Source organism: Giraffa tippelskirchi, chromosome X (genome assembly GCF_054371585.1).
Source record: "Giraffa tippelskirchi isolate mGirTip1 chromosome X, T2T-mGirTip1v1.2.pri, whole genome shotgun sequence".
NCBI lineage: Eukaryota > Metazoa > Chordata > Mammalia > Artiodactyla > Giraffidae > Giraffa > Giraffa tippelskirchi.
In genome coordinates, this window is record NC_137289.1 from 52,816,076 (window position 1) to 52,830,759 (window position 14,684).

At 38.5% G+C, this 14,684-nt stretch overlaps 1 protein-coding gene across 2 annotated transcripts in view; it reads left to right on the top strand.

Annotated features, from left to right (window-relative positions):
* The window catches only part of FAM199X (family with sequence similarity 199, X-linked), a 29,497-nt gene continuing 14,813 nt past the window's right edge, over positions 1 to 14,684 (top strand). For both annotated transcript variants that reach the window (XM_081566374.1, XM_081566375.1), the window contains exons 1-2: positions 1 to 495; positions 10,395 to 10,614. In XM_081566374.1, the coding sequence (XP_081422500.1) occupies positions 299 to 495; positions 10,395 to 10,614 (417 nt within the window). In that variant the 5' untranslated portion in view covers positions 1 to 298. The remainder of the gene's footprint in view (positions 496 to 10,394; positions 10,615 to 14,684) is intronic.

Below are 14,684 nucleotides of genomic sequence, written 5' to 3' on the forward strand. Positions count from 1 at the left end.
GCTGCAGTCGCGAGTGGCGAGCGCGGTGGGCGGGCCGGGTGGCGGCGGCGGCGGCGGCGGCGGCGGCGGCGGCGGCGGCTGCGCTACGCTGACTGGGTTGGGTCGGGCAGCCGCGACGACAGCTGAGGTGGCTGCAGAGGCCACTGAGGCGCTGATTGGGTGGCCTCGAGCAGCCCCTGCGAGCCGCCAGGCACTCCCCGGGCAGCAGTGGGCCGCGGACAGGTTAGAGTGGGGGCAGGAGCAGGCGTGGAAGCAGCCCCGGGCCGGAGTGGGAGTCCGAGCCAGGCCATCTCCAGCCATGTCCGACGAGGCGTCAGCCACCACTTCGTACGAGAAGTTTCTAACTCCCGAGGAGCCCTTCCCGCTTCTGGGACCCCCTCGCGGGGTGGGCACCTGCCCGAGCGAGGAGCCGGGCTGCCTGGACATCAGCGACTTCGGCTGCCAGCTCTCGTCTTGCCATCGCACGGACCCGCTCCACCGCTTCCACACCAACAGGTACAAACCTCTGCTGAGGGCAGGAGCAAATTTACCACACCCCTGCCTCCAGGCGGACGACGCCGTCTCCCCCCCCGCCCCATCCTGGCCCTCCGCCTAGGGGCTTTGCGTCCAGTTGCCCCCTCCCCCACCTTTCTCCACCCAGCTGTCATTCTCAGGCTCCTTCCCTCTCCCCCTCCCTATTGCACCCCTTCCCTCCGATTTTTCTTTTGGCCGGCATTTTACTCTCTCCCCCCACCCCATTCATCTTCTGACCCAGCGACTCTTCCCTTCCCCCTCCCGCCCCATCTGTACCCGGCGAATCCCAAACCCCCACCCTTGATTTTTAGATGCTTCCCTGTTTCCATCCACCCGCAAAAGTTTAACCCCTTCCAATTCCGGTATGCTATGGAGAGGATTTCGGATGGCTCAAAATCAAAATCGGTCGACGTTTTGAAAGGTAGCACTTGAAAAGCTAGAATCTTCCTTTCCCTATTTTTTTAATGTCTTATAGCGCTGTTTCCAACCTCCAACCCCCCTCCCATTTTTTAGTGAAGCTCTAGAAAACCAGACGATTCTCTTTTTTCCTTCCTCTATGAACTCTTTGCCCTAGCGCTTTAGGCCCTGCCAAAATGTATAAGCTTAAATCTGGAAGATTCTTTCCTGAAGCACATCCTTTGGTTTGCTCCGCCCGTGGAGGGATGGAGCGAAGCTTAGGATGAGCTTGCTTATACAAATTTCTTCAGAGGGTGCATCCCCTAACCAGTTTTATTAGAAGGTAGAGTGTTCTGGAGAATTCTCTCATGCAGACATTTCTGTTATATCAAATGTGGGGAATCTGAAGATGTTTTACACACAGCTCCAACCTATAACATAGGTGCATATTATATGTATTCGTGTATATGCATGCTCAGTCGCTCATGTCTGACTCTTCGCTACTGCATGGACCATAGCCCATCAGGCTCCTCTGTCCATGGGATTCTCCAGGCAAGAATACTGGAGTGGGTCGCCATGCCCTCCTCCAGGGGACCTCCCTGACCCAGGGATTGAACCGGAGTCTCTTACGTCTCTGCATTGGCAGGCAGGCTCTTTACTGCTGAGCCACCAGGGAAGCCTGTATAGGGGCGCACAAACAGGCAGGGGAAGGTGTGTGGAGAACAAGGGAGGAGGAGGAGAGGCAAGGGAGGAGGGAAGGAGAGAGGGATTCAGCTATGGAAAATACTGGAGCTGAATTAAGGCGTCTAGTTCTGATTTCTGGTCCATTTTACAATATGAGCACAAGAAGTCATGGTAAGTTTGTTATAACTGTTCCAAATCCTGATTACAAAAAATGAAGAAGCTGGGACCCAGAGAGAAAAGACTGAGTTCAAGGTCATAAAACCCAGTTTGGCAAAGCCAGGATTACTCCTTTGGAGCCAGTGATGAAACTTGGAACAGAGCTAATGGCTGCAGTGTTATAAATGGTTGTTACAGATTCTTAGACTAACTCACAGAAGCCCAGGATGTGACTATAGCATGAATGTAACATTTATGAAATCAAGCGTGCTTAGAATTGTTTGCATTGGAAAATAAAAATGCTTGTGCACATATTTGATATTTAAGTTTTGCAGCATTGGAGTAAATCATATACACAGGAAAGTTAAGTGATCTCAGGATTAGCCTGCCCTAATGATGAGGGCAGGAGAGTGGGGATAGGGGTTAAGTGCTGCCAAAATGTGTGGGGGTGTTGGGGAGTGAAGAACGGTGAATAATACATTTCTTACAGATTGTTCTGTTCTGTTCTCTCTCCTCCTCCCCATTTTCTCCTTGTGTTTTTCTCCCCCTTGTCTATCAGACCTTGGTAAGGTCAAGGTTGTTTTCCAAAATGAGGTGATGAAGATAGAGGGGGAGGTTCTTGTTCAACCCCAGTTTTTCCAAGTCAAGCATTATTTTTTCTAGTTACTGCCTGTTTTTCAAAACGCCCTCTCCTACCCTGTGCTTCCCTGGTGGCTCAGCAGTAAAGAACCCGCCTGCCAATGCCAGGAGACATGGGTTCAATCTCTGGGTCGGGAAGATCCCCTGGAGAAGGAAATGGCAACCAGCTCCAGTATTCCTGTCTGGGAAGTCCAATGGACAGAGGAGCCTGGTGGGTTACAGTCCAGGGAGTCACGAAGAGTCGGACAGGACTTAGCGACTAACCAACAACAACTCCTACCATACTTTTCACAGGGCTTGGAATGGTAGCAGCAGGTCTAGTGTATCTTGCTCTGTACTCTTTTCAGCAGAGTTCAGGGGAAGTAGAATTAGCAATTCTTAGAGCAGGTGATGTTTCTGCCCCAGGCTACCTTGCTTGTTAAATCTTTTTTCCTTCTGGAATGTTCTGCCTTCTTATCCCCTCCTCAGGATGGTGTTTGAGAGGAGCATATGCTTCCATTCATTTCTTTTTAGGGAGAAGCAAACAGCTAAATCATATATGTGGGCAAAGTTTAGTTTAAGGAGTTCTTTTATTTCAGAATCATATGGGTCACTTTTTTTTCTTCACAGCACATCATTCACCAATTCAAGGAATCATCCAACAATCAGATCTGAATAGTTGAGTACTGATACTGTGTCTTGGGTTTGCTGTGTGCTTAGTTGCTCAGTCATGTCCAACTGTCTTGAGACCCCATAATCCACTAGGCTCCTCTGTCCATGGGCGTTCTCCAGCCAAGAATAGTGGAATGAGTTGCCATGCCCTCCTCCAAGGGATCTTCCCAACCCAAGGACCAAACCCAGGTCTCCCATATTTCAGGTGGAGTCTTTACTGTCTGAGCCACCAGGGAAGCTGTGTCTTGGGTTTAATCACTATAAAATAAGTCCCATTGAAAACAGAACGCTTGTCAGTGGGTAGATAATTGATTTACCTTTATTTTGCTTCTTCATTGTTACCTGATAACAAAACTGTGGAGAATGTTTAGATAATGCTATTGTTAAGGGCCTTGTGATGATGACAGTTTTGTGCCCGCTCATTTACTGGACTCTGGGGTATCTATGCAGTCTTCATTAACCAAGAGGATCAAGGCACTATTACTTATGATCCCTAAGTTTGAATGTTTGTTATGTTTAGAGTCACATGTGACTTACATTGGTGTGTCACTGGTCTAGGTTCGTTCACTGGAAAATAAATTACATGAACATAGCCAACTTCCTGAGAATTCACTTTCCTAGGAGTATCTTTTAGGATTTTATGACCAAGTTGGATTTGTCTGGAATTTGGGGGGAATAAAATAAATTTCACTAAGCCAAAAAACATTTTTTTTTAATTGAAATGTCAATATGGAATATATATGTATATAGTTTTGAAGGCTTTTTTTTTTTTTTGGTTTGGAGAATAGGATTTTTCTGATGTAACTGTGGGTTTTCTTTCAGCCTTTGTCCACTGTAACTTCTGTTGTCATCAAATGAAAGATATCCTTTAGCAAATTGAAAAAATTACAACGATATTGGTAGATCCTATAATTGTGAAATGAAGGAGGTTAATATGAACTACTCAGTGTGTTTTTCTCTTCCTCTTTCAGGAGTACATCAGTACTTTGACATTGAACAATTATGAAAAGCATGTGGGAGGACAGTGTCTCACTTTTCTACACCCTATTGGCAGGATGCAAAATGAACTACGTATTGTATAAAGCAGTTAGTTACTCAGTTCTGTGATTTCAGAGCCCCATTTTCAATCACCATTAACTAGAAAAAGCCCAAGACTACCGGGTGCCTTTTGTTCCACCCCCAGTTTTCCTGTCTTGTTAGAAAATTGGAGGTGCAGAAGAGCTGTGAGTTATAGGTGGGAGAACCACATTTCATGAAGTGAGATATGTTACAGATGCAGGAGGAATTTGATTTAGGGACTTGTTGCAACAAATTGAGGATGGGGATCAGGCTTTGGAGAACTACCCAGGTTAGAAATATAGATTGGGGAGTAATCAGAACAGCAATTTCAGTAGTGCAATAGGAGTGGAACTGTGGGTTAGAGAGAATAGAAGAAACTTTTCAATAAATTTAACAGGGAAAAGAAAGGGAGATGTGATGATAATTTGAAAAAAAAATGAAGGTTTCTTCATTTTTTGCCTTGTTTAGTGTTTATTTTCGAAGAATAGATAGGTTACCTCCTTAGAAGAAGCCCACAGGAAAAGGAGAAATCGAAAATACTAGAGCAGGTGGGATGACAAGGAGATGGATGGGATTAACTCAGAAGGCTAAATGGAAGAATTAGCCTTAGAAACGACATGGAATTTTGTTTACTTCCCAGACTGTAGAGGGGAGTAAGAGGGATGGGTAAGGATCCCAAGACAATTGAAGTCACTGGGATGAAAGTTGGAAGTTTGAATGAGCCGAGTAGGGGGTTGTGTCATCTGTTCGAACTTGGGACCTTGATGGCCTTTTGGGCTCCAGAAGAGTATCAGAGGTCAAGGTGGTTGTATGCGAATTCTAGCAGGGCGTCAGTGATGAGTACAAGTGATGATAGGGGATTGTTAACTGAGAAAGGATGGCTTTGGAATGACTTTTCATCATTGACAGTAGGACTTGATTCCACAGTGCTCATTGGATTCTCATTCTCAGAGGTAATGGTTAGGTCTTCCCGAGAAAGGCTTCAGAAGAATGTATATGATGCACATGCTTTTCCTAATTTTATAAAAATGCCATTGAAAGCCCTTCATCTGTATGTTATTGCTGAAATGCCTTGCGGATAAGTGTTCTTGGCTTTTTTAATTAAAATTTTGGCAGTAAGCCTAGTTACTGAGTTAAACCCCATTTCATGGATTCTTTTCAACATTTTTTCTTTTGAGATATGGAGAGAGTCTCCTTTGTGAATAATTGCATGGTTATGGCTAGGATCTTAGTGTTAGGTAGTTTTCTCTTAGTGGAATAAGATTTAAGGGCTTTGTAAGTTTGAAGAGTTCAGTGCTGAGCACACGTACATGGTGCTCTTACATTACATATTTGAAGCCGACAGAACTGTCTAAAAGCATCATTTAAATTTCTATTATAAAAGCTCATTAGAGAAAATTGTGGGCATATATACAAAACCATAAAGACTGCTTATAATCCTTTTCACTACAGATAACAGCTGTCAACATTTTGATGTTGTTACCTTTTTGGCTGTACCATGAGACTTGCAGGATCTTAGTTCCCTGACCAGGGATTGAACCTGGGCCCCTGGAGTGGGAGCACCAAGTCCTAACCACTGGAATGCCAGGGAATTCCCTGTTGTTACTTTTAATGTTATTATTTTTTGTACACATATAATTTTAAAAACCAGGATCAAGCCGTATATGTAATTTGTGACCAGGTTATTTCCACTTGTATTTTCTTTTTCATTAAAAGGTCTGAAAATATGATTTTAATGATTATAAAATATACTCATTTAATTATTCCCAATGTTTTGGGATCATTTGTCCCCCCCCTTTTTTTTGCTATTATAATATTGTTTGGACAAGTTTATATATACATCTTCTTTTCCAAATTTCTATTTGGGAAAAGGGATAGATTCTTAGCAAAGCAATTACTGAGTCCAAAGGAATGGACTTATTCTCTTAGTGGAATAAGATTTAAGGGCTTTGTAAGTTTGTAAGTTTAAAAAGCTCTTTGTATATACACTACCAAATTGCTTTATACACATATCTACCAAATCTATATATACAGATTATGCCAGTGCCAATATAACACTCCCATTGGTAGTGGATGAAAGTACTTCCTACTTGGTTTTTATCTACATTGTTTTAAAACAACAGTAATAATATTTGCATATTGGAAGATAAGAGAATTTTTTGAAAACTCGAAGTACTGTTTTTCTGTTTTGTAAATGACTGTTTCAAGTATGAGATCAGTTTCCTTGTTGTTAATTTAAAAAAGAAAAGAACGAGGAGCTAAGGCTTCTAAGAATACCCAGAACCTTGTAATATCTATTAAAAGTTACAGATCTGAAAAACTGAGGAACATCCTGATTTTGCCATAAGGTAAGAGCACAAAATCAAGCAAATTCCAGACTCCCTTGTCAGTGAGCTAATGATTTGATTATTAAATATGGCATAGTTTTTTAAAAAAGAAAGTCATTATTACTCATGAAAGAAAACACATTTCTACTAAATTTTTGAAGCTGAGAAGAAATTGCCATTAAAAACAATTACCTAACAGCTTTTCCTAGTATATGACACAGTGCTTGGCACTTTGAAGATACTGACTAAATGTTTGTTGAGTGTGTGAAAGGACAGAACTTGTAATTGCCATTCACGGCTTTTTATTGCCCTATTGCATGACTGAAGCAATTAAGTTAATTCTACCAGGTTTGTTGATCTTTTAAAAAAATGCATATACTGCTTACCTAGCAAGCAGGTGATAAAATTAGGTAATATTAAAAGGTATTCTAGGATTCTTAGATGAATTTTGAGTTTTTGCCTGTTTATAAAAGTTTTTTGACATCTGCTTTTATATTATGGAACTATAATAGGTTAGCATGTGTGTTTCAGTGTTTTCTGTTGTGTGTGTTGCAGTACTTTAAAATACTCTACCTTAAAAAAAATAAAATACTCTACCTTTATCACAAAGGAAAAGGTGCCAAAAAATTGTCAGATTGCCCAAATTTTGTAAATCAAGAACTTTGGAATTAAGATTAGCTATATAAAATAAGAGGGGAAGTTAAAAAATGAATACATAATTCAGGAAAAAACTGGATTTAATGAAGGATGAGAAACAACCTAATAATAGATAAGTAATAGGCTATTCTTCAGGAAGTCATTATTTCAGAGCCTTATTAGTATCGGATATACTAACTCATGTCTTAAGGATTAATTTCCTAGGCTACTGCCAAAGCAATGAAGAGTATCTCATTAATAATATAAAGCTAGTGGAAATTTATAAAAGAAAACAGATTTGTAGGTTTCAAGGCCAAAAAAAATGAAAAATGCATAACCCTGCAACAGATAATACACTCGTTGTTCAGTTGCTCGATAGTGTCCGACTCTCTGAGACCCCATGGACTGCAGCATGCCAGGCATACCTGTCCTTCACCATATCCTGGAGCTTCCTCAAGCTCATGTCCCTTCAGTCGGTGATGCCATCCAACTATCTAGTTGTCTGTCATCCCCTTCTCCTGACTTCAGTCTTTCCCAGCATTAGGGTCTTTTCTAATGAATCTACATATCAGGTGGCCAGAGTATTGGAGTTTCAGCTTCAGCATCAGTCTTTCCAATGAATATTCAGGATTGATTTCCTTTAGGATTGACTGGCTTGATCTCTTTGCAGTCCAAGGGACTCTCAAGAGTCTTCTCCAGTACCACAATTCAAAAGCATCAATTCTTTGGCGATTAGCTTTCTTTATGGTCCAACTCTCACATCCATACAGGACTATTGGAAAAAGCATAGTTTTGAATATATTGACCTTGGTCGGTAAAGTAATGTCTCTGCTTTTTACTACACTGTCTAGGTTTGTCATAGCTTTTCTTCCAAGGAGCAAGCGTCTTTTAATTTCATGGCTGCAGTCACCAACTGCAGTGATTTTGGAGCCCAAGAAAATAAAGTCTGACACTGTTTCCACTGTTTCCCCATCTATTTGCCATGAAGTGATGGGACCAGATGCCATGATCTTAGTTTTTTGAATGTTGAGTTTTAAGCCAGCTTTTTCACTCTCCTCTTTCACTTTCATCAAGAGGCTCTTTAGTTTCTCTTCGCTTTCTGCCATAAGGGTGGTGTCATCTGCATATCTGAGGTTATTGATGTTTCCCCCAGCAATCTTGGTTCCAGCTTGTGCTTCATCCAGCCCAGCATTTCGCATGATGTGCTCTGCATGTAAGTTAAATAATCAGGGTGACAGGATACAGCCTTGACGTACTCCTTTCCCAATTTGGAACCAGCCCATTTTTCCATGTCCGGTTCTAACTGTTGCTTCTTGACCTGCATACAAATAATACAGACAAAATATTAATATCCTTACTATATAAAGAACTCTTAACAAAATCAACAAGAAAAATACTAACACATTGTAAAATGCTGTAGCAAAATAGCTAATAAATATTTTTAATTTTGCTCTTGACAGTAGTGAAAAAAATAAAAATTGATGTAAAAGTTTTTCTCTTATCAGCTAGGTAAAATTTTAAAAATGAAAATTTCAGTGCTATTAAGGTTGTGAAATGAACACTTTTATAGACTGCTTTAGGGAGTGTAAATTTATGCAACATTTCAGAAAGGTACTTGGCTAAGTATACTATCACCCTTAGAAGTGTTCATATTGTTTGATTTAGTAATTTCCTTTCAAGTTACTTACCCTGAGAGATTATATATTTGGATGAATAATTATAAACAAAAAGATTCCATCTCAGTATGTATCCTTTATTTGTAATACAAAAAATAGAATTTTAAACAGCTAAGTACCTGTCATTGAAGGATAATGTTTAATAAATTATGATGTTTAATTAATGGACTATTTGTATAGGCATTAAAATATTTTCAAGTAATATAGCTGGGTAAATGTTCAGTATATAATGTTAAGTGAAAATAAATAGGGTACTAATATCTATCTATACACACAACACTGATTCTGTAAAAATATGCATATGCATGTAGAAAAAAGTACCAAAATGTTATGGATGATTTATTGCTAATTAGTGGAATTATTGGTCATTTTAATCTTATTCATGACTCCTTTCTTATTCTAACATATTTGCAATGATCCTGTATATCATTGATTTGTAAAAGTTACTTAAATATAAGAAACACTTTGAGCTTCTACCTGTATACTGTGTTGGTACTTTTCTCTGCCCTGCACTGACAGCCCTCTTCCTTTAATAATAATAGCTGTGGATTTCTCTGGTGATCCACAGTGGTTAAGAATCCACCTGCCAATGCAGGAGACACAGGTTTGATCCCTGGTCTGGGAAGATTCCACCTGCCACAGAGCAACTAAGCCCGTGCACCACAACTATTCAGCCTGCACCCTAGAGCCTATATTCCACAACAAGAGAAGCCACCACAATGAGAAACCCATGCACCACAACTAGAGAAGTAGCCCCCACTTGCAGCAACTAGAGAAAACATGGGCACAGCAACAAAGATCCAGCGCAGCCTAAAATCAATGATTTAAAAAATAATAATAATAGCTGCCATGTATTGAGCAGATTTTACATCCACTGAGTGCTCTGTATGCATTCTTATATAGTGTTCATAGTAACTGCATTTTAAAGATGATGACCCAGGCTTGGCGAAGATTTGTTTGTTTCAGATCAAACAGCAGGCAAATGACAGAGCAAGAATTTGAATTCATTCTGGCTCCAGTCAGATATGAAAGTAGAGAATAGTGTAATGAACCCCATATGCCCATCATGCAGCTTCAGTAATTACATATGGCAGTGTGCTTTATGGCCCTATCTGTGGCGCTAGTGGTAAAGAACCCACCTACCAATGCAGAAGACCTAAGAGATGTGAGTTCGATCCCTGGGTCAGGAAGATCTCCTGGAGGAGGGCATGGCAACCCACTCCAGTATTCTTGCCTGGAGAATCCCAAGGACAGAGGAACCTGGCAGACTACAGTCCATAGGATTGCACAGAGTCAGACGACTGAAGCAGCTGAACATGCACTCATTCCTCAATCCCTTCCATATAATTTTGAGATAGGTTACAGACATACTCATTCATAAATATTTTACTATATATCTTTAAAAGATAGAGCTCTTTTGAAAATAATTATCTTATTGTATCTAGAAATATGCTCATATTCCTCATAAATGTAATAAATATATCTTGTTTGTAGCTCTGGGAGTTGGTGGTGGACAGGGAAGCCTGGCATGCTACAGTAGTCCATGGGGTCGCAAAGAGTCGGACACGACTGAGTGACTGAACTGAACTGTTTGTATCTTAAAAAATTGTATGGATTCTGTAGTTTCTGTTGTGATTGATTTTGTGTTGTTTTTAAGGTGGAACTTAACTTCCTGTGGAACAAGTGTGGCCAGCTCAGAATGCAGTGAAGAACTGTTTTCATCAGTTTCTGTTGGAGATCAAGATGATTGCTATTCCCTATTAGATGATCAAGAGTTCACATCTTTTGATTTATTTCCTGAAGGGAGTGTCTGCAGTGATGTTTCTTCTTCTATTAGCACATACTGGGATTGGTCAGATAGCGAATTTGAATGGCAGGTAGGTTTTTTTTTTCTTATATTGCTGTTATTATTCCATAAGTAGAAGTATGAATTTCTGTTTCAGTATTTTCATTTCTACCTCGAAGTAAATTTCTCCCAATTTTTATTCAGTCCTAGAGATTCTCTGACAGCATTAAGAATTAGCAGAACTATGTATCCTTTATTTTTACTGATGTACCTTTTAGGCTTCTCATGCTGCAGGTAATCTTTTGTACATTTTCATGTAATTTAGTACTTGTATAATGTTCCTCTTAATATATATATATATATATCTCATCAGTACCTTTCTATGCATTAATCCAAGCAAATTTTCTCTTTACTAATAAATGGCCTTCATGTCCTTATAGGTATAATAACTTTACACCAGGGTCATATTATATATAAGATCACAAACCACTCGATAATACATAGTTTTTCATTGTTGTCAGGGATATAATTTCTCATTTTGTATTGTCTTCATATGTAGAGATGTTTTCCACCTAACAGTGTTTTTTCTTCTGTGGCACATTATAACACACAAAATGGCTTTGTGGCAAATTGCTGTCATTATGAGGCAGCATTTCCAAACAGTTCTTCAGAAAATGTAGATCATGTTATTGCAACATCCATTTTCTGATTGTAAAAGAGAATAACAACAACAAAAAAGACAATAACATTTGAAGAAGCTTTCCTTGCATACAGCAACTGTTATATTCAGTGTATTCTTGAATATCGCCATCTAGATACTTGAAATTGATGTACAAAAGAGGAATCAAACGTTTTATTTCGAAAAATTATTAAAATATAAAATAATACCAAATGGCATAAAATTAAAAATAAGTCTCCAAGTCCCACTCTGCTGTGGTTACCACTGTTAAGAGCTTATACAGATACAGTATGTTTGCACAGTGTTAAAAAGGCACACAAAGGGACTTCCCTAGCAGTCCAACTGTTAAGATTCTCTGCTTCCACTGCAAGGGGCACAGGTTTGATCCCTGGTCACCTCTGCTGTTTCAACTACTTTATCTCATTCTTTTTGATAACGGAAGCATAATTTAATCATTTCCATAATAATGAATATTTAGGTTGATTTCAGTTTTTTCTAGTTATAAACAATACTATGCTGAAAAATAAAAGGTTTTTAAAGAGGAAGAAATAATCTATAGCCCCTTTATTTTTGTATTTTATTTTACTTCAAATGCTTCTATTTCATATGTAGTTATAAATGTGATTTGGATAAAAAATGTTAAAAATTGAGATAAAAGGTACCAGTTTAATAATTCTAACATGTATAATTCAGAGATTTTGATATATTCACAATGTTGTGCAACCACCACCATATCGAAGTCCAAGATATTTACATCACTCCAAAAGAAACCCATACCTGTTAGTGGATAGGCCTAATTTCCCCCTGTCACCTGGCAACCACTCTTCTACTTTTTCTATGGATTTACCTATCTGGACATTTAATATAAATGGACTCATGTTATATGTGGCCTTTTGTGTCTGTGGTCTTTCACTTAGCATACTATTTTCAAAGTTCATCCATGTTATAGCACATAAAAGTATTTCATTCCTAACTTAAGTCAGCTCGGGCTGCTGTAACAAATATCATTGACTGGGTGGGTTAAAAAACACTCATGGTTCTGGAATCTGAAAGTCCAAGATCAGAATGCCATCATGGACAGGTTCTGGTGAGCACACTCTTCTTGGCTTGCAGATGCTATCTTCTGCAATATCTTTGGTTCCCTTATAAAGTCACCAATCCCACCACAGGGGCTCCACCCTCATGACGTCTTATAAACTTAATTACCTCCCAAAGCCCCACCTTCAAATATCATATTGGGGATTAGGGCTTCAAGATACGGATTTAGGAGGTGACAAATATCTAGTCCATAGCAGTTTCTTTCTATGACTGACTATTCCATTTTATGGATACATCACTTTTTGTTTAATTCATTCAACTGATGGATTGTTTCCACTTTGGAGCTATTATGAATAATACTACTATGAACATTCAGGTATAAGTTTTCGTATGGATTTTTATTTTTAATTCTCTTGAAGATACATGGGGAGTTGCTGGGTCATGTGATAACTTTATGTTCACTTTTTTTGGGAAACTGCCAAAATGTTTCCCAAAGTGGCTGTACCGTTTTACATTTCTACTAGCAATACATGAAAGTTCCAGTTTCTCTACTTCCTTTCCAACACTTTCTATTGTCTGTCTTTTTGATTACAGCCATACTACTGTTTGTAAGGTTGGTATCTCATTGTGAGTTTGATTTGCATTTCCCTAATTACTAATGATGTTGAGCATCTTTTCTTATCTTATTGACCATTTGTGTATCTTCTTTGGGAAAATGTCTTTTCAAATCCTTTGCCCATTTTTAAGTTATGTTGTCTTTTATTGTTGAATTGTATGAATACTTTATACATGATGACTACTAGACCCTTATCATATACATGATTTGCAAAAATATTTCCCATTCTGTGTGTTGTCTTTTCACTTGATTGTGTCTGTTCGCTTGATGATAGTGTCCTTTAATACACAAAAATTTAAATTTTAAAGAATTCCAATTTATATTTTCTTGAGTTCTGTGCTTATCATGTCATATTTTAAAAACCATCCCTTAATCCAAGATCATGCAGATTTTTTCATCTGTTTCCTTCTTAGAATTTTATAGCTTTAGTTAGTTCCTACATTTTAGGTCTTTGATCCTTTTGAGTTACTTTTTGGATATGGTATAAGGTAGGAGTTCCAGATTCATTCTTTTGAATGTAGATATCCAGTTGTCCCAGCACCACTTGTTGAAAAGACTGTATTTTTTCCTTATCCTAATGGTCTTGGTACCTTTGTGGAAATGAATTGGTCATAGACATATATAGGTTTAGTTCTGGACTCTTGATTCTATTCCACTGATTTATGTATCTATCTTTATGACAGGATATTCTTATCCTTATGTTTTGATGACTCTAGCTTTGTAACAAGATTTGAAATCAGAAAGTATGAGTTCTGCAACTTTGTTCTTTTTTATCAAAGTTTAGAATCAGGTTGTCACTTCTTCGAAAAGGGAAGTTAGAATTTTGATAGGGATTTCATTGAATCTGTAGATCAATTTGGGGAATATTGCTATCTTAATAGTATTTTTAAATATTCCAGTCCATAAACATGGGCTGGAATGTATTTAGGCCTTCTTTAATTTCTTTCAGTGATTTTTAAAATAGTTTTCCATGTTTAATTAGGTCTTTAAGTTCCTTAGTTCAGTTTATTCCTAAACATTTGATTCTTTCAATACAGTTGTAAATGGAGTTGTTTTCTTAATTTCATTTTTTTGGATTATTCACTGCTAGTGTATAGAAATACAGTTGTGTTTCATATATTGATTTTGTATCCTGCAACTTTGCTGAACTCATTTTTAATAATTTTTTGTGTATAGATTCTTTAGGGTTTTCTGTATTTAAGATCATGTCATCTATGAATATATAGTTTTGTTTCTTCCTTTCCAATCTGGATACTTTTTTTCCTTGCTTAATTGCTCTGATGAGATTTCTAGTAGAACGTTGAAAGAGAGAAGATCTAGATACCCCTGGCAAAAGCAGGCATCCTTTTTTTTTCCTTATCTTAAGTGAGAAGCTTTGTCCTTCACTATTGAGTATGTTAGCTGTAGGTTTTTCACAGATGTCCTTTATTGTCATATTGAGGCATTCTCTTTTATTCCTAGTTCTGTGTTTTTAATCTGAAAAGGTGTTAGATTTTGTCACATGCTTTTTCTGCATGTCTGTTGAGATGTCTTCTCTTCATTCTGTTAGTGTGATGTAGTATATTGATTTGCAATAATGATTCACGCTTGCATTCCTGGGATTAATCGTAATTGCTCATGGTATATAATTCTTTTAAATTGCTGCTGGATTTGGTTTGCTACTATTTTGTTGAAGATTTTTGCATCGGTATTCATAAGAGATATTGGTCTGTAGTTTTCCTTTCTTGTGATGCCTTTGTATCACTTTGACCTCACAGAATGAATTGGGCAGTGTTCCCTTTTCTTCTGGATAAGATGCTGTAATAAAAATTTTTCATTTAACATATAA